The 27,299-nt window shown below is 43.2% G+C and overlaps 1 protein-coding gene and 1 long non-coding RNA gene across 2 annotated transcripts in view; one reads left to right on the plus strand and one right to left on the minus strand.

Moving 5' to 3' along the window:
* Positions 1 to 26,308, plus strand: part of IGSF11 (immunoglobulin superfamily member 11) — a 367,612-nt gene extending 341,304 nt beyond the window's left edge. Inside the window, exons 2-7 of the mRNA XM_073617397.1 lie at positions 380 to 543; positions 3,308 to 3,515; positions 5,378 to 5,530; positions 16,623 to 16,745; positions 19,051 to 19,198; positions 23,321 to 26,308. Of these exons, the coding sequence (XP_073473498.1) occupies positions 380 to 543; positions 3,308 to 3,515; positions 5,378 to 5,530; positions 16,623 to 16,745; positions 19,051 to 19,198; positions 23,321 to 23,774 (1,250 nt within the window). The 3' untranslated portion in view covers positions 23,775 to 26,308. The remainder of the gene's footprint in view (positions 1 to 379; positions 544 to 3,307; positions 3,516 to 5,377; positions 5,531 to 16,622; positions 16,746 to 19,050; positions 19,199 to 23,320) is intronic.
* LOC141129387 (uncharacterized) overlaps positions 23,915 to 27,299 on the minus strand; it is a 419,048-nt gene continuing 415,663 nt past the window's right edge. The window contains exon 3 of the long non-coding RNA XR_012241818.1: positions 23,915 to 25,091. This is a non-coding gene — a long non-coding RNA (uncharacterized lncRNA). The remainder of the gene's footprint in view (positions 25,092 to 27,299) is intronic.

The raw sequence follows: 27,299 nt of genomic DNA on the forward strand, positions 1-27,299 counted from the left end.
GTATTGAGCTTACAAAAAAAAAAATGCAGATAGACTCTTGATTGATTGATTGATTGATCGATTAGCATAGGAGGGAATTATACCGGCTTTGCTCTTGAAATCACCCACAGCTACAACTCTGCTGTAAATAACATCGGCACAGTTATCTCGAGCCGGGGGGGGGGGGGGTTTCTACAATATCCCCGCACACACATAATTTGATATAGATAATAGACTTTCTGTGTTCAGGGTGGGGGAGGGGAGTGTAATATTACACGTCAGAAGCTCGTAATAAGCACATTCTGCGTGTTTTAGCGGCGGGGAGAAGAGGAACCTGAGAGCGGTAATGCGTTTCGGAGACACAAGGTTACAGACGGTGTCCTACTTTTATGTTTTGCAGGTTTGGTGACGGCGCTGCAGGTGATCATAGACAAGGAGAACATACAGGTGGCCCGGGGTCAGTCGGCGGGGCTCTTATGCACTTTCACCACCAGTGCGGCGCTCACGAACCTCAACATTATCTGGACCGTGACGCCTCTGTCCAATGCCAACCAGCCTGAGCAGGTAAGACGTTTGTAGGTTTAAAAAAGGTGGGGTAAGCGGGGCAAAAGGGGCAGCTGCCCCCCGAGCTCAGTCATTGTTGTGGTGCCCAAAGCAGCTGCCCCTTCGGTCCACGCTGCCTGCAAATAGTATGGGAGCAAGAAAAAGTTTGTCCGGGGTCCAATCCGTATTAAAGGGGGCCCTGCAGGTAAGAGAGAAGACGCCTTCTACGTACCTAAGAAGGGAGCTGATCGGAGATTTACAGACATTGGATGTTTAATGTGGAACTTCAGAAATTTTTCTTTAGAAACAAATTGCTGCCCCGCCTCTATAAAGATAGAAAGGCAGCAAAAGTACTTTTTTTTTTGTCTCCACTAGATGTCCTCAGTCTTCAGCTTCATTGAACTCAGTGGTCTCCAAACTGCATATGTGGCCCTTTGCTTGCCTTTATGCGGCCCTTGGAGCACTATTACATCCACTGACACCAACAATGGGACACTATTCCTCCAAACGGCACCAACAATGGGGCACTAGTTCTCCCACATTACACCAATGATGGGCCACTATTCCTTCCAAAGACACTAACAATGGGGCACTTTTCATGCCACTGACACCAACGATGGGGCACTATTCCTTCCACTGACACCAACAATGGGTAACAATTCCTCTCACTGACACCAACAAAGGAACACTATTCCTCCCAATAACACCAACAATGGGCCACTATTCCTTCCACTGACACCAATGATGGGGCACCATTCCTTCAACTGATACAAATGATGGGGCACTATTCTTACACCAATAACGGGCCATTATTCCTGCCACTATCTCCAACAATGGGGAACAATTCCTCTCATTGACACCAACAAAGGAACACCTTTACTCCCAACAACACCAACAATGGGGCACTATTCCTCCCACTGATACCAAAGATGAGGAACTATTCCTCCTATTGATACCACCAATGGGGCACTATTCCTCCCACTGACACCAAGGATGGGACACTATCCCTGCCACTGACACCAACGATGGGGCACTATTCTTTCCACTGACACCAATGATGGGCACTATTCCTCCCACTGATACCAACGATTGGGTACTATTTCTCCAATGAATACTAAAGATGGGCCAATATTCCTCCCACTGACACAAATTATGGGATACAATTCCTCGTACTGGTACCATCGATGGAGCACTATTCCCTTCTCTGACACCAATGATGGGGCACTATTCTTCCCACTGACCCCAATGATGGGGCACTATTCTTCCCACTGACCCCAATGATGGGGCACTATTCCTCCCACTGACACCAATGATGGGGCACTATTCCTCCCACTGACACCAATGATGGGGCACTATTCCTCCCACTGACACCAATGATGGGGCACTATTCCTTCCACTAATCTCTATGATGGGGCACTGTTTACTCCCACTGACAACTCCTGCTCCCACTGGCTACAGTCTGGGCCCCTAAAGTCTGAAGGACAGTAAACTGGGCCCTTTGTTTAGAAAGTTTGGAGACCCCTGATCTAACGCACTAAGAGGAACAGCAGAGAGCGCCAACTAAGTGCAGTATATAAGTAAAATGTTATTAAAAACACGCAATTGGCAACTCGGTAAACAACATTAATAGCATAACTACATCCATAAGCGGGTATGACTGAAGTTATGCCATTCATGTTGTTTGCCAATTGCGTGTTTTTAATAAAATTTTACTTTTATACTGCACTTAGTTGGCGCCCTTTGCCGTTCCCCTTATATGTTTGAGAGAGATTACTTCATCCCCACTGAGATGCTGCCACTAATCCCCATGGACAAATATATTTTATGTGGACTATGGTCAGAGGCATAACTGGAACCTTCCGGGCCCCAGTGCAAGAAACCATGAAGTGCCCCCCTGACCACCAAGGATGCTTTCCATCGGTCCCAGGCCTAATTCTTCAGTCCCGGGGCCCTTTCCTCTGAGCCTGGGGCCCTTCCCACTGATCCTCTTTACTCCTGTTGCGGGGCCCTTTATAAGCCCCAGTTCACTCTGCGGCGACTTATCAATGCGACCTCCAACACAAAAAGTCGCATCGAAAAATAAAAACACATTTATTTCAATGGGTTTTGTCCTAATCAATGCAAGTCAAGTTGCAGCGACAAATAAAAAAGGTTCCTGCACTACTTTTCTGCGACTTTGTTGTGATTTGAGTGCCATAGACTGCAATGGTAAATCACAAAAGTCGCAAGGAAATTGCAAGCAAGTTGCACAACTTTGGGGTCCTAGCAGTGTGAAGCCTTAACGTCCCACAGCAAGACCCTTTGACATGTTCTGCAATGGGCCCCCTCCTGCAGTCTTGCCCCCCCCCCCCCCCCCCCCCCCCACAGTGGCCGAACACAATTCTAACCTTTCATAGATGTCACCTGCAGTATCTCTCCTTTGCCACAAGATGTCCTCAGTCTTCTGGGTAGAATGATGTCCGGTGTCGGTCAGCACAGTAGACTGAGGAAAGACAGTGAGTACAGGATGTCACTGCCCTTCTATTAAGCACGCTGCCCTGCAATCAGAATGGATTGATACAGAGAGCGCCTTTCTCTGCATCATCCAGGACCGCACACCCCCAGGAGATTCAAGAGGACCCAGCACATCCAGGTGACTGGTGGAAATACATCAGATAAACATAAATAAAGAAAAAAAAAAAAAAGGAAAAAGTATAAGATACAGTTGAGGGGACCATGAAAGGGGGAAGGGAAAAATAAACTTTTAAAACTTTTAACTTTTTTAAACTTTTTAATCTCTTCCCAGATCATTATCTACCAGGGCGGGCAGGTTTTCACAACCGCAGCGCAGTTCCAGGGCCGAGTCGGGTTTATGCAGACCATGCCGAGCACCAACGCCTCCATATATATAAACAACACCCAGCTGTCAGATACGGGGACCTACCAATGCATGGTCAACAACTTCCCCGACCGGGCGCTACGTAACATTGGTGTGGTGGGATTTACCGTTTTAGGTAAGTTATAAACTTGTCACAGTCTTGTAGGTTCTAGTAATAGATTCTATGACTTTGATACGTGCAGCTAAAACAAGTGAAAAGCTTATTGGATTCTGTAGAAATCTTCACTGCAGGGCTGCCCTATCCTCCCACTGCTGCTGAACTACCCTTCAGGGCTGCCCTGTCCTCTTTCTGGTCCTGAACTTCCCTGCAGGGCTGCCCTGTTCTCTTCCTGCTGCTGAACTTCTCTACAGGGCTGCCCTATTCTCCTCCTGTTCCTGAACTTCCCTGCAGGGCTGCCCTGTCCTCTTCCTGCTGCTAAACTTCCCTGCAGGGCTGCCCTGTCCTCTTCCTGTTCCTGAACTACCCTGTAGCGCTGCCCTTTCCTCTTCCTGCTGTTAAACTTCCCTACAGGTCTGTCCTGTCTTCTTCCTGCTGCTGAACTTCCCTGCAGGGCTGCCCTGTCCTCTTCCTGCTGCTGAACTTCCCTGGAGGGCTGCCCTGTCCTCTTCCTGCTGCCAAACTTCCCTACAGCCCTGTCTTGTCCTCTTCCTGCTGCTAAACTTCCCTGCAGGGCTGCCCTGTCCTCTTCCTGCTGCTGAACTTCCCTACAGGCCTGTCCGGTCCTCTTCCTGCTGTTAAACTTCCCTGCAGGGCTGCCTTGTCCTCTTCCTGCTGCTGAACTTCCCTGCAGGGCTGCCCTGTCCTCTTCCTGCTGCTGAACTTCCCTACAGCCCTGTCTTGTCCTCTTCCTGCTGCTAAACTTCCCTGCAGGGCTGCCCTGTCCTCTTCCTGCTGCCGAACTTCCCTACAGCCCTGTCTTGTCCTCTTCCTGCTGCTAAACTTCCCTGCAGGGCTGCCCTGTCCTCTTCCTGCTGCTGAACTTCCCTACAGACCTGTCCGGTCCTCTTCCTGCTGTTAAACTTCCCTGCAGGGCTGCCCTGTCCACTTCCTGCTGCTGAACTTCCCTGCAGGCCTGTCCTGTCCTCTTCCTGCTGCTGAACTTCCCTGCAGGCCTGTCCTCTTCCTGCTGCTGAACTTCCCTGCAGGCCTGTCCTGTTCTCTCCCTGCTGCTGAACTTTCCTGCAGGGGTGCCCAGTCCTCTTCCTGCGGCTGAACTTCTGGTGCTGTAGAGGTTAACAGGTTTAAGTCTCCAGGCTCAGCTGCACTAAAGATGATCTGATGGGGACACATCCCCTCCTGCTCTCTCCTCCAATGAGAAAAGTTATTTTACTTATTACAGTGCCGGGAATATAATCAATGAATGGGGGAGAGAATCATGTGACTGATCAAACTCACCCCCCCCCCATACAGTAAAACATGTTACCAGCAGCACCCAATGCAATTCTGTCAACTAGATAGGGTGAGGGCCCTGGGGGCAGTTGCCCAGTTCCACTGCCCACCTAACTCCAGTCCTGGAAAGGAGACAGGCCAGCCTTGGCCGGGGCCTTACAGCCTGACACTGGGCTGACATTAGAACTCTGGCAGGGAGAAAATACATTTGAATAACAGTACAAACAATTATCCTTGGAAGTCCCTGCACTACTAACATAGGTTAAGAGTACAGAATCAGATTCTAGGAAATGTCAAGTCCTGAGAATTTTTTTTAAATAGACGGTCAAGTGCCGAGATCTTTCAGAAGAAGAAGACGGTATTCTCAAAAAAGTAAAATTTTTAGGTAACATTAATATTATTGTGTTTTACATACTGGGTGAAGAAGAAGAAGAAGAAATGGCCGCACACGAGAGCCAACAGGATACTTTCTGAATAAGATCTTTCATAAGAAGGACAATCATGCAGGGTTACAGTTCTGGATTAGAAGTACTTTTTTTCAGGAATTTGTTTCATTGGTTTAATTTGTTGTTTTTCTCCCTTCCCAGTGCCTCCCTCAGATCCCATTTGCAACATTCAGGGCTCCCTGGACATTGGAAGTGACATTACTCTATCATGCAGCTCAGAGGAGGGAATTCCAAGACCCACCTACCTGTGGGAGAAGGTGGAAGGTCCTCTTCTCCCGGCCTCTATAACGCAAGGTGAGCAAGACCAAAAGATATTATTAAGAATGCAGCCTATCCATTCACTAGAGACCGGTGACATCACTGAGAATGCAGCCTATCCATTCACTAGAGACCGGTGACATCACTGAGAATGTAACCTATCCATTCACTAGAGACCAGTGACATCACTGAGAGCGCAGCCTATCCATTCAGTAGAGACCGGTGACATCACTGAGAATGCAGCCTATCCGTTCACTAGAGACCGGTGACATCACTGAGAGCGCAGCCTATCCATTCAGTAGAGACCGGTGACATCACTGAGAATGCAGCCTATCCATTCACTAGAGACTAGTGACATCACTGAGAATGCAGCCAATCCATTCACTAGAGACCGGTGACATCACTGAGAACGCAGCCTATCCATTCACTAGAGACCGGTGACATCACTGAGAATGCAGCCAATCCATTCACTAGAGACCGGTGACATCACTGAGAACGCAGCCTATCCATTCACTAGAGACCGGTGACATCACTGAGAATGTAGCCTATCCATTCACTAGAGACCGGTGACATCACTGAGAATGCAGCCTATCCATTCACTAGAGACCGGTGACATCACTGAGAATGCAGCCTATCCATTCACTAGAGACCGGTGACATCACTGAGAATGTAGCCTATCCATTCACTAGAGACCGGTGACATCACTGAGAATGCAGCCTATCCATTCACTAGAGACCGGTGACATCACTGAGAATGTAGCCTATCCATTCACTAGAGACCGGTGACATCACTGAGAATGCAGCCTATCCATTCAGTAGGCAGTGGTCATGCTAGCCTCTTATTGGTGAATAGGGTGATATATAGGGACTGTCATCGTCTATCCTGGAATATTTTGCCTTGCCACGTATGGCCAGTCATGCGGGTTTCTATTTTTCGTCCTGTTCCACTTGTCTAGAATTTGCTGACAGAGATTTAGCTTGCGCGGCGTAAAATGAATGAGTATAAGCGAATCATAAATCATCGGCGAGACGCGGTGTGTAATGACTTTGCGTGACGTTATTTATTTCCTAGTGGACCTTATGATTTAAGCGTCTCCTTTTTGCCAATAGATATGACGGAGATTGAATAATTGCCTTTCACTTGTTACTGGCAGCTCTTTCCTTTAATTGACCACTCGGCGGAAGACGCGGGAGGGGAAATATATTTCCGTTTTACGGCGAGTCCTCCATTATCACATTGTCATCTACCAAATTGTAGTAATGAACAGAGAATTAATATTTCATTGATTTAAATTAAAAAAAAAAAAAAAAATTCTTATTTAATATCTTAAACGAAACCCGCCAAGAGACAAATACGTAAGCTGCCGCCATCTTCTTGAAAAATGCCTAAGAAAAAATGTAAAGCTGAACTCCAGGCAAAAGAGCGAGATACAAAAATGAAATATACACAAGCTGCATTACCCGTCAAAGAATTTGTATTCCTGTCCATCCAGTCCTGATATTTACACAGCTCTGCCACACAACGCTATCACTGGCTGAAAGGGCAGGGGACCTTGCAGTTTAAGTAACCCCTTATGATTTTGTCCCTCCTCCAACCCGTGATTGGACAGTGAAAGGAGAAGCAGCAGACTGATGAGCTCATCTCTCTGTCACTCTGATCTCTCCTCCTATCAGCATGCTTCTCTGCACTGCAGCACAACTGATTGGCTCCTTGTTCTGTATCTCCCTTTCCCAGGCTAAGCTCTGCTGTACCAAGTCATGTGCAGGTGCTTACGTTACATTAACCTTTTCACTGCCAGAGCCGTTTTTGCACACAAATTAAAAAAAAAAAAAAATCATTTTAGCCCTGAAGATAATGTAAAACCCCCAAACATTACATATTTTCTGAAAGCAGACACCCTAGTGCGGGGGTCTCCAAACTTTACAAGCAAAGGGCCAGTTTACTGTCCTGAAAACTTTGGGGGGGGGGGGGGGGGGCGGACTGTGGCCATTGGGGGTAGAAAAGGTCCTGACATCAGTGGGAAAAAATAATGTCCCATGGTTTGGTTCAATGGGAGGAATAGTGTCCCATCATTGGTGTCAGTGGGAGGAATAGTGCCCCATCATTGGTGTCACTGGGAGGAATAGTGTCCCATCATTGGTGTCAGTGGGAGGAATAGTGTCCCATCATTGGTGTCAGTGGGAGGAATAGTGCCCCATCAGTGGTATCAGTGGGAGGAATAGTGCCTCATCATTGGTATCAGTGGGAGGAATATTGTCCCATCATTGGTGTCACTGGGAGGAATAGTGTCCCATAATTGGTGTCAGAGGGAGGAATAGTGTCCCATCATTGGTGTCAGTGGGAGGAATAGTGTCCCATAATTGGTGTCAGAGGGAGGAATAGTGTCCCATAATTGGTGTCACTGGGAGGAATAGTGTCCTATCATAGGTGTCACTGGGAGGAATAGTGTCCCATCATTGGTGTCAGTGGGAGGAATAGTGTCCCATAATTGGTGTCAGAGGGAGGAATAGTGTCCCATAATTGGTGTCACTGGGAGGAATAGTGTCCTATCATAGGTGTCACTGGGAGGAATAGTGTCCCATCATTGGTGTCACTGGGAGGAATAGTGTCCCATCATTGGTGTCAGTGGGAGGAATAGTGTCCTATCATTGGTGTCACTGGGAGGAATAGTGCCCCATCATTGGTACCAGTGGGGAGGAATTATGCATAATTGTTGCTATCAGTGAATGAAATAGTGCTCCAAGGCCTGGATCGATCGAATAAAATAGTGGTTGTTCAAATTTTTTATGTCACACGATATTACCGCAAAGGTCTAGGAAACACAAAATGTCAGTAAAAAGCACACTAAAGTGAATTTCAGGGCAAAAAGCATAATACATTAACCACATTTTTGGTAAAATATAAAAGACGAGGTTGTGCCAAGTCAATGGATACCCAACATGCCAAACCTTAAATTTGTGTGCGCACGTGAAATGGGGACAAACTTCAGTATTCTATATTTTCTATAGGTGACGCTCCAATAGCCCCCTATAGATATCAGTTTGGTGTTACGGAGGAGGTCTGGTGGTAGAATTATTGCTCTCATTCTAGTGATATGTAACATGTGTATCACAATGGACATTTTCACGTGTAGTCGCCCCTGATGCATGCGTTTATGTTTATATGTGTGAATATGTGGAGGTGGGGGGGCCTTAACATTTTTTGGGAGGAGGGGGATTTATGTGCTTGGGTGTAACAAATTTTTTTTGCAAAAAAAATACATTTTTTTTACTTAACTTTTTTTTAAACACACACAGGGGACAAAATGTCCCCTATGTGATGTTTTTTAGGTGACAGGCAGTGGCAGCCGCTCATATGGGCCCCCCTAATCTACATGCAGGGTGCCGGACGCATGGATTCCAATGGTTTTTTTTTTTTTTTTTTTTAAGAAGCACATGATTAGAGCCTTAGGCTCTAATTGGCTTCAAAAAGGGTGGGCCCGGGACACAGAACACTGCGCCCCAAGCCCACCCAGTTGTGTGACATTGATTAATATTCGCTAATGTCTTCCTGTTTCTCCTCCTGGCCAATCAGGAAGCAGGTCCTGAGAGACCTGATTGGTCACGAGTCCTAAGTCCTCATTGGCCAGGAGGAGAAGCAACCGCCAGGACTCGGAAGGAGAGGCAGGGGGGAAGCCGCGACCTGGATGGGGTAAGTGCGGGCCTGGCGGGAGATGGGTGAGTGAAGCGGCGATCGATCTAGCGACAGGATGAAAATGTGGGGGAAAAAAAAAAGGAGTGCTGGGGGGGGGGTGGTTGGCTGGCTGGGGGGTGGTTGGCTGGGTGGGTGCCGCTGGCTGCCCCCCCCCAAAAAAAATTGAGCACCAGCCGCCACTGGTGACAGGTTCTCTTTAATTAGACATGCAGGGTATAAAAGAAGCCCAATGTCTCCTCTGGGTTCCACTGAATGTATTGCAATGCACATCGCATTGCAAAACATTACTTCCTGGACATGGCAGCTGGGGATACTGAGTAGGGATGAGCCGAACGCCCCCCTGTTCGGTTCGCACCAGAACATGCGAACAGGCAAAAAATTTGTTCGAACACGCGAACACCATTAAAGCCTATGGGACACGAACATGAATAATCAAAAGTGCTAATTTTAAAGGCTTATATGCAAGTTACTGTCATAAAAAGTGTTTGGGGACCCGGGTCCTGCCCCAGGGGACATGGATCAATGCAAAAAAAAGTTTTAAAAACGGCCATTTTTTCAGGAGCAGTGATTTTAATAATGCTTAAAGTGAAACAATAAAAGTGTAATATTCCTTTAAATTTCATACCTGGGGGGTGTCTATAGTATGCCTGTAAAGGGGCGCATGCTTCCTGTGTTTAGAACAGTCTGACAGCAAAATTACATTTCAAAGGAAAAAAAGTCATTTAAAACTACTCGCGGCTTTTAATGAATTGCTGGTCCGACAATACACATAAAAGTTCATTGATAAAAACGGCATGGGAATTCCCCACAGGGGAACCCCGAACCAAAATGTAAAAAAAAAAATGGCGTGGGGGTCCCCCTAAATTCCATACCAGGCCCTTCAGGTCTGGTATGGATTTTAAGGGGAACCCCGCGCCAAAATTTAAAAAAAAAATGGCGTGGGGTCCCCCCAAAAATTCATACCAGACCCTTATCCGAGCACGCAACCTGGCAGGCCGCAGGAAAAGAGGGGGGGATGAGAGAGCGCCCCCCCCCCTGAATTGTACCAGGCCACATGCCCTCAACATTGGGAGGGTGCTTTGGGGCCTCATCCCCACAACCCTTGCCCGGTGGTTGTGGGGGGTCTGCGGGCAGGGGGCTTATCAGAATCCGTAAGCCCCTTTAACAAGAGGACCCCCAGATCCCAGCCCTCCCCCTTTGTGAAATGGTAAGGGGGGTACCCCTACCATTTCACAAAAAAACTGTCAAGAATGTTAAAAATGACAAGAGACAGTTTTTGACAATTCCTTTATTTAAATGCTCCTTCTTTATTTTAAACGCTTCTTCTTTCTTCTATCTTCTCAACATTTTTGACACTTTTTTTGTGAAATGGTAGGGGTACAAAAAACCCCCTTACCATTTCACACAGGGGGAGGGCCGGGATCTGGGGATCCCCTTGTTAAAGGGGGCTTCCAGATTCCGATAAGCCCCCTGCCCGCATACCCCCACAACCACCGGGCAAAGGTTGTGGGGATGAAGCCCTTGTCCCCATCTCAAAGCACCCTCCCAATGTTGAGGGCATGTGGCCTGGTACGGTTCAGGAGGGGGGGCGCTCTTTCATCCCCCCCTCTTTTCCTGCGGCCTGCCAGGTTGCGTGCTCGGATAAGGGTCTGGTATGAATTTTTGGGGGGACCCCACGCCATTTTTAAAAAAAAATTTGGCGCGGGGTTCCCCTTAAAATCCATACCAGACCTGAAGGGCCTGGTATGGAATTTAGGGGGACTCCCACGCCATTTTTTTTTTAAATTTTGGTTCGGGGTTCCCCTGTGGGGAATTCCCATGCCGTTTTTATCAATGAACTTTTATGTGTATTGTCGGAGCGGCAATTCATTTATAGCCACGAGTAGTTTTAAATTAATTTTTTTCCTTTGAAATGTCATTTTGCTGTCAGACTGTTCTAAACACGCCCCTTTACAGGCATACTATAGACACCCCCCAGGTACGAAATTTAAAGGAATATTACACTTTTATTGTTTCACTTTAAGCATTATTAAAATCACTGCTCCTGAAAAAAACGTCCATTTTTAAAACTTCTTTTTGCATTGATCCATGTCCCCTGGGGCAGGACCCGGGTCCCCAAACACTTTTTATGACAATACCATGCATATAAGCCTTTAAAATTAGCATTTTTTATTTCTCCCATAGACTTTTAAAGGGTGTTCCGCGGCTTTCGAATTTGCCGTGAACACCCCAAATTGTTTGCTGTTCGGTGAAATGGCGAACAGCCGATGTTCGAGTCGAACATGAGTTTGACTCGAACTCGAAGCTCATCCCTAATACTGAGAACTTGACCCGGAAGTGACGTCACAACGCTTTCTGGGTCACAGAAAGAAGGTGAGGAGAGCTGATGTGTGTCCGCTCTTCTCCTTTCCTCCTACCCCAAGCCACCGGCACCTGCCATGGCAGTCCCGGGCCCGCAGAGCAAGCGGAGCCCAGAAAAGTGTGCAGGGCCCTCTGGGGGCATTGGGGAGACCTGCCACCAAGGATGGTCCCAAATAGCAGACAGCTTTGATGGGGCAAACACCCCTGGGTTCGTTTTAAGCTCAGTTCTGCAAACATGACTAAAGTTTGTTTGCCGAGTCTGAACCCCATTGGGAGACGAATGTTAAAAGACAGTTCTGGCCTATTTTCTAGGCCAATAAGCAATGGAATGTCAAACAAATGGCATAGGGGTATCCCTTCCCTAGGAGATATATATTTAATTTTTTTTTTTAAAGTGTCGTTTGGAGGGGATCAGTGATTATAGTAATGCTTACATACATGGCATACCTACCCTACCTACCCCTGAGGAAGGATTTTCCGAAACGCGTCAGTTCTGTCCTGGTCTTGTAACAATGTGGGCAAGCTAAGCACTAAGAAGAGTGCATATTTATCATTCAACTGTGGACAATGGGGTATCCTGTAATGAATGATTTAATGTACAGATGTACACATGCCAGCCGTTCTGTAATTTTATAAATGATTTTATATGTATTGTAAATAAAGTTGGTACTTCGTCTTTTTTTTCTACAGTAAAATTGTGTATGGACTGTACATTGCCTTTAAAGTCCCATGGGAAACATATGTTCATTTTGAATTAGAATTAGGGATGTTGGCAATTTGATGGATTGAGTGTTTCACACTTCATATGTTGAATTGCAGGCAAAATAACAGCTTCCAGCTTCCTGACGTAAAACAGTAAAAATGCAAAACACCATTAAATAACATGCCTGGGGGATGCCCTGACCCTACCTGTGAAGTGGGACATCTGTGCGATGTATAAAAACTATGTATACTGCAACACTTAAATTTACTAAGAATTAAGTGCTGGGAAAATGACAGCTCCCCACCTCTTCATTCTGTTTGTAAACAAAGCAGCCAGGAATTCCCTTCATTTCTACCAGATCCTTATCCTAAAGTGCCTTTAAAAAACGGAAACTTATTTTATTGGGATTTTATGTGATAGACCAACACAAAGTGGCAGATAATTGTGAAGTGGAAGGAAAATGATAAATGATTTTCAATATTTTTTACAAATAAATATGTGAAAAGTGTGGGGTACATTTGTATGGCGCCCCCCGGAGTCAATACTTTGTAGAACCTCCTTTCACTGCAATTACAGCTGCAAGTCTTTTTGGGGATGTCTCTACCAGCTTTGCACATCTAGAGAGGGACATTTTTGCCCATTCTTCTTTGCAAAATATCTCAAGCTCTGTCGGATTGGATGGAGAGCGTCTGTGAACAGCAATTTTCAAGTCTTGCCACAGATTCTCAATTGGATTTAGGTCTGGACTTTGACTGGGCCATTCTAACACATGAAAATGCTTTGATCTAAACCATTCCATTGTAGCTCTGGCTGTATGTTTAGGGCCGTTGTCCTGCTGGAAGGTGAACCTCCTCCCCAGTCTCAAGTGTTTTGAAGACTCTTACAGGTTTTCTTCTAAGATTGCCCTGTATTTGGCTCCATCCATCTTCCCATCAACTCTGACCAGCTTCCCTGTCCCTGCTGAAGAAGAGCATCCCCACACCATGATGCTGCCACCACCATGTTTCACGGTGGGGATGGTGTGTTCAGGGTGATGTGCAGTGTTAGTTTTCCCCCACACATATCGTTTTGTATCGTAATTTTGGTCTCCTCTGACCAGAGCACCTTCTTCCACATGTTTGCTGTGTCCCCCACATGGCTTCTCGCAAACTGCAAAAAGGACTTTTTATGGCTTCTTTCTTGCCACTCTTCCATAAAGGCCAGATTTGTGGAGAGCATGACGAATGCCGCGTACACACGGTCAGACTTTTTGGCTACAAAAGTCCGACAGCCCGTCCGACAGACTTTCGACGGTCTTTTGGCGGACTTGCGGCGGACTTGCGGTAGACTTTCTAACGAACGGACTTGCCTACATACAATCACACAAAAGTCCGACGGATTCTTACGTGATGCCGTACACCGGACTAAAATAAGGAAGTTGATAGCCAGTAGCCAATAGCTGCCCTAGCGTCGGTTTTTGTCCGTCGGACTAGCATACAGACGAGCGGATTTCTGGGTCCGGCGGAGTTACAACGTAAAGATTTGAAGCATGTTCCAAATCTAAAGTCCGTCAGAGTTGTGGCTGGAAAAGTCCGACAAAAGTCCGGGGAAGCCCACACACGATCGGATTGTCAGCCGGCTTTGGTCCATCGGCGTCCGTCTGACTTTTGTAGACGAAAAGTCCTGTGTACGCGGCATAATAGTTGTCCTGTGGACAGATTCTCCCACCTGAGCTGTGGATATCTGCAGGTCCTCCAGAGTTACCATGGGCCTCTTGGCTGCTTCTCTGATTAATGCTCTCCTTGCCCAGCCTGTCAGTTTAGGTGGACGGCCATGTCTTAGTAGATTTGCAGTTGAGCCATACTCTTTCCATTTTCCGATGATGGATTGAACAGAGCTCCATGAGATGTTCAAAGCTTGGGATGTTTTGTTATAACCTAACCCTGTTTTAAACTTCTCCACAACTTTATCCCTGACCTGTCTTGTGTGTTCCTTGGCCTTCATGATGCTGTTTGTTCAGTAAAGTTCTCTAACAGACCTCTGAGGGCTTCACAGAACAGCTGTATTTGTACTGAGATTAAATTACACACAGGTGGACTCTATTTACTAATTAGGTGACTTCTGAAGGCAATTGGTTCCACTAGATTTTTAGTTCGGGGTATCAGAGTAAAGGGGGCCGAATACAAATGTACTCCACACTTTTTAGATATTTAATTGTAGAAAATGTTGAAAACCATTTATCATTTTCCTTCCACTTCACAATTATGTGCCACTTTGTGTTGGGTCTATCACATAAAATCCCAATAAAATATTTTTTAAAGGCACTGTAGATGAGGGCCTGATATAGATGGTATTGGGGGACACTCGCACACAAAAAAGGCATAGGGTCCCCCCCAATTCATACAACGCCCCTTTTTTATATGTATTTAATTATATATCTACATAACAGAATAATAAGATGAAAAAAGTTTATATTTGAAGAAAGTAAATCACAGCTACAACACAGCTGCCACGCCGAATCATTTTAGGCGGATTGCCAATAAACAGCATATGTCAGCTATAAAAAGAGGTCTGTCAATTAGCATTTTCTTATATAGGATTTTACAGCAACATGAAGCAACTAAGAGAGTCCCAAAAAGGCCAGTGTGTGCATTACAGGTGTAACAATAAAAAAAGAAGAAAAAAAAAAAGAATAATAGTTTTTTATGTTAGGCAGATTAGTGTATGTTTAACCCATCCATGACCAGAGATTTAGCAGTGTCAGTATACTTCAGTTCCTTTGACAATTTCTCTGTAACTATTTTTTACTTTTAATTTTTCTTTAACACAAATAAGGATTTTCTTTCATACACGGTTTTAATAAATACCTTACTTATTCCTTTTTTGTTATAAGCTGACAAATGTTCCAAATATGTGAATAGTATTTTACACAAAGTTTTTCATTACATTTTGTAACTTTTTAAATTATTATTATTATTATTATTATTGTTAATATTATATAATAATATATAATATTATTATATCATTTTTATTAATAATAATTTACAAAGTTACAAAATTTTAAGAAAAACTTTGTGTAGAATAATAATTGAATTTAGTTTTACAAATTTGGGCCATTTGTAAGTTTATAACAAAAAGGAAATTACAGTCAAGTTATTTTTAAATAGACCCCAATGTGTGAAAAAAATAAAATAAAATATATATATCTATATATCTATAGATATCTATATCTATAGATATCTATAGATATATATATATATAGATTTATATATCTATATATATAGATATATATATATAGATATATATATATATATCTATCTATATATATATATCTATATATATAGATATATATATAAAAATATAAATATATAGATATCTATAGATATATAGATATATATATTTTATTTTTTTCACACATTGGGGTCTATTTAAAAATAACTTGACTGTAATTTCCTTTTTGTTATAAACTTACAAATAGATAGATAGATATTATATATTATATATATCTATATATATATAGATATATATAATATATAATATCTATCTATCTATCTATCTATCTATCTATCTATCTATCTATCTATCTATCTATCTATCTATCTATCTATCTATCTATCTATCTATATCTATATATATATAATATAAATAAATAATAATATAAATATATATATATATATATATATATATATATATATATATATATATATATATATATATATATATATATATATATATATCTATATACATATAAATAATTTATTTAATAGTGAATTCATTTTGATCGTCAGCTCCATCTAGTGACCAAAATACCAAAATGCAGTATAGTTTTCGAAAATACCTCGTTGAGAAGGTATTGTAGAGAATTCTCTATTACAGCCAAAACTTGCAGCATGCATGAATGTGTATGACAATTGTTCAACGAATGTTTTATAAATAGACCCCGTGGTGACATTGTATGTCTTCAATTTGCTGTGCGCCGAGACAGAAGCACATTGGCGTCTGCAAACTGGTGAAGCTGTTATTAAACTTCCACTGACCACCATGATTGAGTGTCTCTGGAGGAATTAAATGTATTAGCAGATTTAGGTACACTAACAAAGTAAAGCCAAGCACTAAAATTGAATAAAGAAACTACCTATAAATATATCCACCCAAAAGAACACAAACACACCATGTGGATAAAAAAAATGAAAATGAAGCAGATTATTTATTTATTTATTTTTGTCTATTAGTAATTTATTTAAAAAAGGATTTTTTCAAAATCACTCCACTCATCCCTAACAGACACGCGGGGACAGAGAGGAGAGTAACAGGCTACTGCTGTCAGTAAGTGACTTCTAGGAGATCGCTTTTTGATTTGCCATTGTCATTCACCCTTGTTCTTCTTTCCAGACCAGTTTCAAGGAACTGTCCTCCTGAAGAACATCAGCACTGCAACCTCAGGAAGATATCAGTGCGTATCATCCAATCTTATGGGAACCAGAACCTGCCTTCTAGACCTGCAAGTGGTGGCACGTAAGTTCACCTAACATCTCTGAAGACTTCCACCAGGATCCAGCTGGGATACTCTAAAGCCCGCCTTTGACCCAATTATATTCACAGGGTTCCACGCCCCTCCTTCATTCCAGGCAATTGCTGCAAAATTCCCTGGTATGAAGGACCATGTTACCGGCTCGGATGATGCAATGCTCTGGTCTGGTGGCCAATCATTAGGTTTAAACACTATCACATGATGGAGGGGGTGATGTCTTCACTTTGTAAGCTCTGACAGCAGCCGACCCTGGGAATTTGTGGCGGCTGCGATGTAGGAAGGAGCAGTGGAGAGTTGGTGTGAAGATGAGTATAACTGGGTCAGCGGGACTGAAGATCCTGTCACTTTACCCTGAATGGAGTAGGTGACAGGTTCTCTTTAACATCATGTAGTGCAGACCCTCCAACTGGTCCCTCTATCCTGTCCCAGATTATTTTTTTCCAATAGTGCAAAGGGCAGCCAGGCACACAGTAGCATGCACAATTCTGGATCAATAAGTAGTCTAGGGGGTTGCTTTTTAAAGTTTATTACATTGTAGCTTGGATAGGGCATCAGGATATTCCAGAAAATTGAGCAGTAGTAGGAAGACGCCTTCTCTTAGCAGCTACTTCTTCTTTAAAAGTCCCTTAGCAAAAGCCAGAGACGACTGGTGTGTTTTTGTTTTTTTGGGGGGGAACAACCGAAACCCCCCCTTTTAACTCAAACCCCCCCACCCCCTGCTGTCTGCCGGTCGTCCCACCGGTACTTACCCCATCTAGGCGGCGGGCATACGAGGAGCAGCTGCAGGGATCGGGCATCCGAGGAGCGGCGGCGGGGATCGGGCATCCGAGGAGCGGCGGCGGGGATCGGGCATCCGAGGAGCGGTGGCGGGGATCGGGCATCCGAGGAGCGGCGGCGGGGATCGGGCATCCGAGGAGCGATGGCGGGAATCGGGCATTCGAGGAGCGGTGGGGATCGGGCATCCGAGGAGCGGCGGGGATCGGGCATCTAGCATTGGCCAGCGGCTCTTCCTTGCTTCTGCCATGCGTGTCCTCCCCTCCTTCTAGGCATCCAATAGGATGGCCTGTCCTTTCAGCCAATCGGGTGATGGGTATCAGACTGCTTGGCTGGGAGGAGGATCAGTGTTGCAACACACCTGGGTGGGCTCCTGTCGCACTCTCTGCGTCCCAAGCCCACCGTATTTTGAAGCCTATTAGAGCCTCTGGCTCTAATTAGGTGCTTAAAAAAAAAAAAAAACCTGGCTGCTGTAATTCATGCTCCCGGTGCCCTGAAAGGGGCCGGACGCATGAAATGGGGTTTGCATGAATCTATCCATTGCATATAGGGGGTGGCCTGGAGAGAGGGGCCGTCGCCCGGGCACCTTTAATGGATGGGCCACCCCTGGAAACAGCTCTTGGAAATGGACAGCACTTGGACACCAAAGCAATGTGTCCAGGCCAAGCGACCCTCAGTCTTTGTGCATCAGGGGGTTAAGAACAACAGCATTCACCCAGATCCTGCTCTCATATATGTCCTTACATGTCCTTGGGTGTTTGGATGCCTCCCTTAGAGTCAGGCAAACAGTTGCTTAGTGGACTCACCAGACTGCATCCTAGGTGAAATCCCCCTTCTTTAGCTTGAAGTCTCTCTGCGGGTAGGGCTCCAGCCTCAGGGTAGCTGAGGGCTTTGCTGAGCTCCTGGTAAAGATGCAAGGTTGCCTGGGAGGGCGGATGGGTGCTTCTCCTATTGGACAAGGACCTTGACTGATCCAGCCCCAGACTAATTATGTTCTCTCCAGCCACCTTCTGAGCATGTCTCCTCAGGGATTGGCTGGGACCTCATAAATATTCAGACTGCCCAGTCAGCCGGCTCCACTCCTTTGTTCTGGATCTTTCCAGAAAGCAGGGAGAAGCAACCGAGTGTGCAGCCTGTGGGACCCTGATCAGTCCAAAGAAATCAGCAGCATCCCCACTAATTACAGAGGAGCACAAAAAGAACTAAATTTACCTGACAGCCTAGCGCCTAGGAGAGTGCTGCAATCACACTCCCATATATATATATTTATATATATATATATATATATATCTATAAAAAACCAGTTCCAGATCACCATTTATTAGAAGATCTCTAGAATGTCAGAAACATGGGTCAAAAAGTCCTGGAATGGCTCCGGGGCCAGAATTTCCAAACAGAGGTTTTTATCCAAGTTAACTGCAACATCCCCTACAGATGGGTGACTCTTGGAGTTGCCCTTGAAGATTGGCTTGTCTTGGTTTGTGGTGGTAACCTTGCCTGTGTTTGTGTCCTCAGCTAAGCACCAGAGTGTGGGCCTCATTGCTGGAGCCATTGCCGGAGGAATCCTGGTGCTGGTTATCTGCATCGTGGTGGTAGCTGTGGGTCTGGTCTACTGGAGGAACAAACACAAAGAGGAAGAAGATGAAATCCCCAATGAGATAAGGTAACAAACGCACATCCATTTCTGTGTTCTCTAAGGCTTCCATGTCCCTGAAGAGGTTTTTTCAAGACAATATAACCATACATGTTATAAAGGAGTCAAAAAAGCCCTCCAACCAAATCATTGTGTAGCATTGTGATGCCATTTTAGAACAGAAGGTATTCACTTACTGTATCTCCTTCTGTCACATATCCCCAAAAAAGGAATATTGTTCCTTATTTCGGAACAATGTAAATCATTCCTTTTTTCGGTAAGTCATCTTTGAGAAGACTTTCATTTGCTCATATACTTGTTTCATATTCTGTTTCATGTACCGTATTTCATATATTATGAGCCTTGCATGGTGCAACACCAAGAGACCAGAACTGGTAGTTCCCAGCCCCATCATGACCTCCTAACCTCGTTCTAACCCTTTAGGCTGAACACAGCACTAGAACACCTAAAGTAACCTTAAAGTGATTGTAAAGTCCTATTCACCAATAACTCGCATCCCCTCTGTTTTATCAAGATCTAAAGTACTGTGGATCCATTAAAAAAAAAAAATTCTAATCCTAAATACCTCTTCTCACAGCACTGCTGTGCTGTCACGTGTCCTCCTCCTTCCCTGATCTAAGGAGAGCGGTGGGAGGGGCTGAGGTTCCTCTCTGATGTCAGCCGGCCAGGAGAGGGAGGTCTTGTGACCGCACAGCAGTGCTGTGCAAGAAGGTATTTAGGATTCAATTTTTTTTTTTTTTAAACGGACACATTGTACTTTGCATGTTGATAACACAGAGGGGATGCAAGTTATTTTTAAATGGTACTTTCAATTTTAATTACTTTTAATTTTCAAGCTATGGCAATCTATGCTGGTTTTCATGGGTATATTACTTAGGGCAGGGGTAGGCAACCTCTGCCCTCCAGCTCTTTTGAAACTACAAGTCCCATGAAACATTGCAAGACCCTGACAATCACAGACATGACTCCTAGAGGCAGAGGCATGATGGGATTTGTAGTTTCACCACTGCTGGAGGGCCGAGGTTGCCTAACCCTGACTTAGGGCATACAGTATATGGGCTTTACTGTACATTTCTATTTTGCTAACTGTATTTCTTTTTTTTCTTTTGTAAATTCCAATAAATTTGATGAAAATTTCAATAAAAATATATTAATAAAAATGTTACTTTCAAGCTACAGGGAACAGCAGCAGGAGGGGAGGAGCGGGGAGGAGATCGGCTCTCACACACAGGCTTCGGAACTGACAGGCAGGAAGCAAGGGGGAGAGGGAGAGACTCAGAGCCTAAAGCGTGATGACGGAGGCACGTAAACTGACCACATTATCATGGATCAGCAGCCATGATTACCGTAGTCAGTACACAGAGGGGAACACAGGAACAGGCAGGATCAACCAGGTATTTTAGATGAAAGAAAGGGACAAATTCAACTGCAGAAGCACCATGAAATAGATCAGGGGTCGTCAAACTATGGCCCTCCAGTTGTTTAGGAACTACAATTCCCATCATACTCATTCATGTCTGTGCATGTCAGAGATTTACAATGTCTCATGGGATGTGTAGTTCCGCAACAGCTGGAGGGCCGTAGTTTGAAGATCTCTGCTATAGATCATGCCTTAATGAACCAAAGCTTTTTTTTTTTTTCCTTTCAGGGTTATAACCGTACTAACTCAAAACCTAAACTGGACACGTGTGATTCGTTTCATTATAAATCAAAATTTGGAGAAAAATTTTCATTATTTGAATGTATCAGAATTTCCGAATCAAATTAGTAACAAATTTCAATGAATCCAAAACAAATTATAATGGAACAAATTGTTCAAATTCAAATTTAAAAATGAATTTGAATTTGAAAATGAATTAGAATGCGAAATGGAAACATATTGCAATAAATACAGTAAGGTATAAATGTGAAATAAGATGATGATTTCTACTAAGGCTGCCTTATAAGATTGAAGAGAGAAAAATAGACTTGATTAGAATAGAAAAAAATAAAATAGAATAAAACAGAATAGAAAATAAAGGAATAGAAAAGAATAGCATAAAACAGAATAGAATATAAAATACAAGAATAGACTAGAATACAGCAGAAAAGAAAGTAAAGGAATAGAATAGAAAAGAACAGAATACAATAGAAAAAAAAAGAATAGAATGGGAAATATAATATACCCTGTTTCCCCGAAAATAAGACCTAGCGTCATTGTCGGTGATGGCTGCAATATAAGCCCTACCCCCCAAATAAGCCCTACCCTGTTTCCCCGAAAATAAGCCCTACCCTGAAAATAAGACCTACAAGGGCTTTAACTAGGGCTTATTTGGAGGTAGGGCTTATATTGCAGCCATCACTGACAATCACGCTAGGTCTTATTTACGGGGAAACAGGGTAACAGAATAGAAAAGAACATATATAGCCGTCTTCCAAGATTCTAATTTCGAATAGATTTGAAAATTCTAATTTCAAGTTAATTTTAAAATAACGAATGTACGAAAAGAATTCCGAAAACAAATCATTCTAACATAACAAATTTGACAAAACAAAATGATTAACTTAACAAACGAATTAGCACACAACCAATATTCGCCCATGGGACATTAAATGAGGCATAATACAAAAGTCATAACATTTCAATTTATTGTACAAGGATTGGACACCTAAATGTATAAAGTACATATAAAAAAAAAACTTTACATATTGTTAACCCATTGGCTTGATATGCCAATGTACATCAAGATGGTATATTTTCAAGTACATGCTTTACATAACCAAGAAGATTGCAATACGGGATAGGATTAAATCTTGTAACGCATAACAAATAAATTGGAAACAAAAAACCTTTTTTTGGTTGTGCACGTTGCTAACCTAAACCCTAAAATTAACAACAAAAAACGAGGAGTCTAGTTATAAAGGTGATCACTAGAGATAAATTTGGCATGTTCGGTTGCTACTTCGAACCCACGTGGTCGAGCCCACCAGGAAGCTGTCATTTAGAACCTCAGTACACCTATGCCGCGTACACACGACCAAACTTTCTGGCAGAAAAGGTCAGACGGAATCATTCCGTCGGACATTCCTATCGTGTGTGGGCTTCATTGGACTTTTTCTTTCTAAAATTCTGACGGACCTAGAAATAGAACATGTTTCAAATCTTTCCGGCGGAATCAGTTCCTATCGGGAAAACCGCTCGTCTGTATGCTATTCCGACGAACCAAAAACGACGCAAGGGCAGCTATTGGCTACTGGCTATTGAACTTCTTTTTTCTAGTCCCGTTGTACGTCATCACGTTCTAAACGATTGGACTTTGATGTGATCGTGTGTGGGCAAGTCCGTTTCAGCGGAACTCCGTCGGAACGACCTTCGGAGTCTATTCTGGTGGAAAGTCCGGTACGCGGCATTATATTGGGGAATTTATCCTGTATCTAAATGTTAATGTTTTTTTTTATATTATTGATATACTATAGTCTGGATTTAAATGTGTAATTTAGTTCTATATATCAGGACTTGGTTAGAGCCTTTAAGAATGAGTAAAGCTTTTGCTTTGACCAAAATGTTGGCAAATATAGCCTCCAGTTTTATTTATTTATTTTTTTATTAATTTCAGGTACTTATATAGCACTGTCAATTTACGCAGCGCTTTTACATATACATTGTACATTCACATCAGTCCCTACCCTCAAGGAGCTTACAATCTAAGGTCCCTAACTCACATTCATACATACTAGGGACAATTTAGACAGGACCCAATTAACCTACCTGCATGTCTTTGGAGTGTGGGAGGAAACCCACGCAGGCACAGGGAGAACATGCAAACTCCAGGCAGGTAGTGTCATGGTTGGGATTCAAACCAGTGACCCTTCTTACTGCTAGGCGAAAGTGCTATCCACTACCCCACGGTGCCGCCCATAGTTTTACCATATTTCTGGTTAGGTGAAGTTTGGGTAAACAAAATACATCTACCTTCATGAAAAACAATAATTTTTCTGAAATTTGAAAATTTTGCCAAAATCTTGGCTATGAAAAAATGCCCAATTTTGGTTAGCAATAAGGCCTTTATGTTTCATTTTCAGCTTGCATGCTGAACTAACCTGCCTGGCCATTTTTCATATTTACTGTCTTTTTTTCTCTTGTCTTTCCAGAGAGGATGACCTTCCTCCCAAGTGCACGCCGTCTACCAAAGTCTTTCACCCAGATGCCTCTTCCTCTGAGCATGACACGCTAACATCAGCCACCAACACCAACACCTTCAACGGTCACTACTGGAGCAACTCCAAATCCAACTACACCACCGGCTCATACGTCACCTACAACTGCAATGGGTGCCGCCACTCCACTTCTCGCTCTGTCACGGGCCAACCGAGGCCAATATACGCAAACGGAGGACAGCCCTCTTCAGGTCCCCCAAAGACATTGATAGTCACAGCTAACACAGCCCCTTCTCCTAAGACTGGTGCTAGGAGCAATGGCACAGTCGGCAGAAAAGCGAAGCCTCCTCAAACTAGGTCTTACGCCGTCAGCCAGGCCACGTTGGAGAGGATAGGTGCCGTCCCAGTAATGATTCCAGCACAGAGCAGAGCTGGGTCGCTAGTATAGAAAAAAATAAATAAAGCGTAGCGCTACAAGGGGCAACAAAAGCTGCGTTAGCATGTGGGATGACAGTAAATCATCCCTGCTCCTCTGTTATTTCCTTTCATCCAGGCAGTCATGAAATGCACTGGACCCAGCCAGTCCTTTTGTTCTCAAGAGAGAAGACAAAACCCTGGGACAAGGATTAAACAGGGGAAGTGTGGACAGTTTGCCGAGATTAAAACTTGTCCTTGCAGTGCCAAGCACAGCCCCAGGGCTTCCAACGCAGAATAGCATATGTGCCTCCCTTTCTCTCGATCATTAGTTATGTTCAAACACAATTTTATTTTTTTTTCTAACATTTGCTACGTGTGGAAACCATCTTGCTTTGTTGTTCCATGACGATGGTGCTACGAAGCTCCCACAAACACACAAACCATACCTGCAATCACCAGCTAAGAGTTACCACCGCAAACCCACCCATAGCTATTTTTTCCCCCCCACTCAAGCACTTTATCCCCATCTTAGGGAAACAATATTTTTGAAATGTATACTTTGCTGGCCCATGGGATGTCAATCTAAATCACAAACTTTGTCATCAGAAGTTTTGAAATGTTGACTTGGTCCTTCAAATGTTCTTGGTTCTTTAGAGGTGTAGATGTAGCACCTATATCGTATTGTTTGACAAATGTCACTTTCTATGGTACATTAACACTGTTTTTTTGTTCTACCATTATGTCTATTTTTTTGTAGAGGCTGTTGAGCAGTAATCATCCCTTCTGGCTTGACATTTTGAAAATTTGTATCCTGTTTGTTTTGCTCTTTCCACCCTATTTTGCCACGAGTTTTCCCTGATATGTTTTTGCATAATTCTGTTTTTTTATTTTTGTTTCGTCTCATGATGGCTTTGGCTTGACTCGTGCAACCAGAAAGTCTTCGGCTGGTGGTTAAAACCATGCTGGTGTTTTTGGTTCTACCACAGGTGGAGGACCTTATGATGTCTGTCAGGACAGGAACCTGAAAAACCGTAATGCAATTTATTCTATAGCTTTACCTTAGCAACCATTGTGTTGGTACCATGACGTACCTCTTGTCAAGGGGATAAACCATGCTCATTTTCAGGTAATCTGGCTAAACCAAATTTTAAGGCGTTCAAAAATATTCTGGTACCAGTAAAATAAAGCTTTTTGATCACATCCTTACCAAACAGTCACCCATAGTCAGGGGATCAATGTGTTTTTTGACCTCTACAATCCAGTCGCTTCACCTTATGTTAAGGGCTGTCATTACTCATCACCTCTTCTAATTGGACCTCAGCATTTTCTCTCTCCATCCAAGTTGCACCTGGAAAGGAAGAATTTCCATCAGACACCATTAAAGCAGAAACTTGACATTTGTTAGGAATACTCAATGTTTATGTGCCTGAAAGATTATCTTTGTTAAATATCTCAACTCAAATTGTGTTTGCCAATATGGAAGCTGCAGAACTCTTTAATACTTTAAATGCTGTCAGGAATAACATGCAGAATTGGAGTCACTCTCAGGCCAGAAGGTTGGCTGGTTGGCTCCAGCTCTACAACCCCCACCTCTAAAATGTGGAAATCACATCACTCTTCACACTGCTCCTGTGCTTGAACAGATCTCGCTGTCCCCCACCGAATGGTACGCTCTTGAATTTTTAAAGCTCACTAGCAAACTGTGTCCTTTTATCTTGTCTGGTTGATGGATAGTTTAAAGGGTTTTCCACTCTAATCCAAAGAAACCTTTGGTTTATTTTACATAGAAACATGGACCTAGATATTTAATTGAAGTTGGCATTTCTAGAAATGTGCATTTCGTTATGATACGTTTTTCTGACAAAAATGTACTCTTTGGAGATTCGGATGTATATGAATCTCCGAACAGACATAGTGGTGAATGTTAACAAATCCGAAAAAAATTATAACTAAATTAACATATGCATTCATTTAATTAATTTCTGTCAGATGTCACATGATGCAATAGGAGTTCGAGTGCATGGGAAAAGAATTAAAATTTCGAATTTGTACGATAATTCTGATTCAGATAATGAATGGATCCGAATTTCGTTCCATATGTTAATTCGGATGCACATGACGCCAGTTGTAATTGTCGACATGCCAAATCGGTTCAACATAACAAATATGACAAAACCAATTTTTTTATGAACGAATTAAAATTTACGGTGTTAACATGTCTATTTCTAAGCTGAAGTTTCTAATTTTGTAATTTTATATACATGGTCAGAGCTTAGCGGTTATTACAGGTTTTTTTTTGTTTTTCAGTCTTTATTTAATTTCTTAAGTGTGCATGCATGAGAAAGAGTGCCCAACAGAAGCTGTTTTTATTTCAGACTGGCTCTCTCTAATTGAAATTTCCTATGCCCCCCTTTAAACAGAGCAGACAGAGCAGATAAGCAAATGCTCAATCAAACTGCTTGGGAATATTATTACAATGTTGTCCTTGTTTAAATTTATTACTTTTTTTATTATTATTTTTAATAAATCATTAAAAAACATTTACTAGAAGGTTCATGCATTGGAAAGAGTAGAAGCTGTTTTTATTTCAGACTGTCGCTCTCTAATTTTAATTTCTTATGGTCCCCTTTAAACAGAGCAGACAGGGAGGGGGAGAAGTCACTTCCATTTATCTATATGTTTAATTTAGGTTTTGTCACATAAGAATTAACAGGTAAAAAAACATATTCCGTTTGCTAGGTAGAAATGAGAATGCAAAATATATATTTTAGTTATCTAAAAAAATGTTTATATCCATATATATATATATATATATAGATAGATATAGTATCTCACAAAAGTGAGTACACCCCTCACATTTTTGTAAATATTTTTTTATATCTTTATATCTTTTATATCTTTTCATGTGAACACTGAAGAAATGACACTTTGCTACAATGTAAAGTAGTGAGTGTACAGCTTGTATAACAGTGTAAATTTGCTGTCCCCTCAAAATAACTCAACACACAGCCATTAATGTCTAAACTGCTGGTGACAAAAGTGAGTACACACCCAAGTGAAAATATCCAAATTGGGCCCAATTAGCCATTTTCCCTCCCCAGTGTCATTTGACTCATTAGTGGTACAATGTCTCAGGTGTGAATGGGGAGCAGGTGTGTTAAATTTGGTGTTATCGCTTTCATTCTCTCATACTGGTCACTGGAAGTTCAACATGCCACCTCATAGCAAACAACTCTCTGGGGATCTGAAAAAAAGAATTGTTGCTCTACATGAAGATGGCCTAGGCTATAAAAAGATTGCCAAGACCCTGAAACTGAGTTGCAGCACGGTGGCCAAGACCATACAGCGGTTTAACAGGACAGGTTCCACTCAGAACAGGCCTCCCCATGGTCAACCAAACAGGTTGAGTGAACGTGCTCAGCATCATATCCAGAGGTTGTCTTTTGGAAATAGATGTATGAGTGCTGCCAGCATTGAGGTTGAAGGGGTGGGGGGGGTCAGCCTGTCAGTGCTCAGACCATACGCCGCACACTGCATCAAAACGGTCTGCATGGCT

Source organism: Aquarana catesbeiana, linkage group LG02 (assembly GCF_042186555.1).
Source record: "Aquarana catesbeiana isolate 2022-GZ linkage group LG02, ASM4218655v1, whole genome shotgun sequence".
In the NCBI taxonomy this organism is placed as follows: domain Eukaryota; kingdom Metazoa; phylum Chordata; class Amphibia; order Anura; family Ranidae; genus Aquarana; species Aquarana catesbeiana.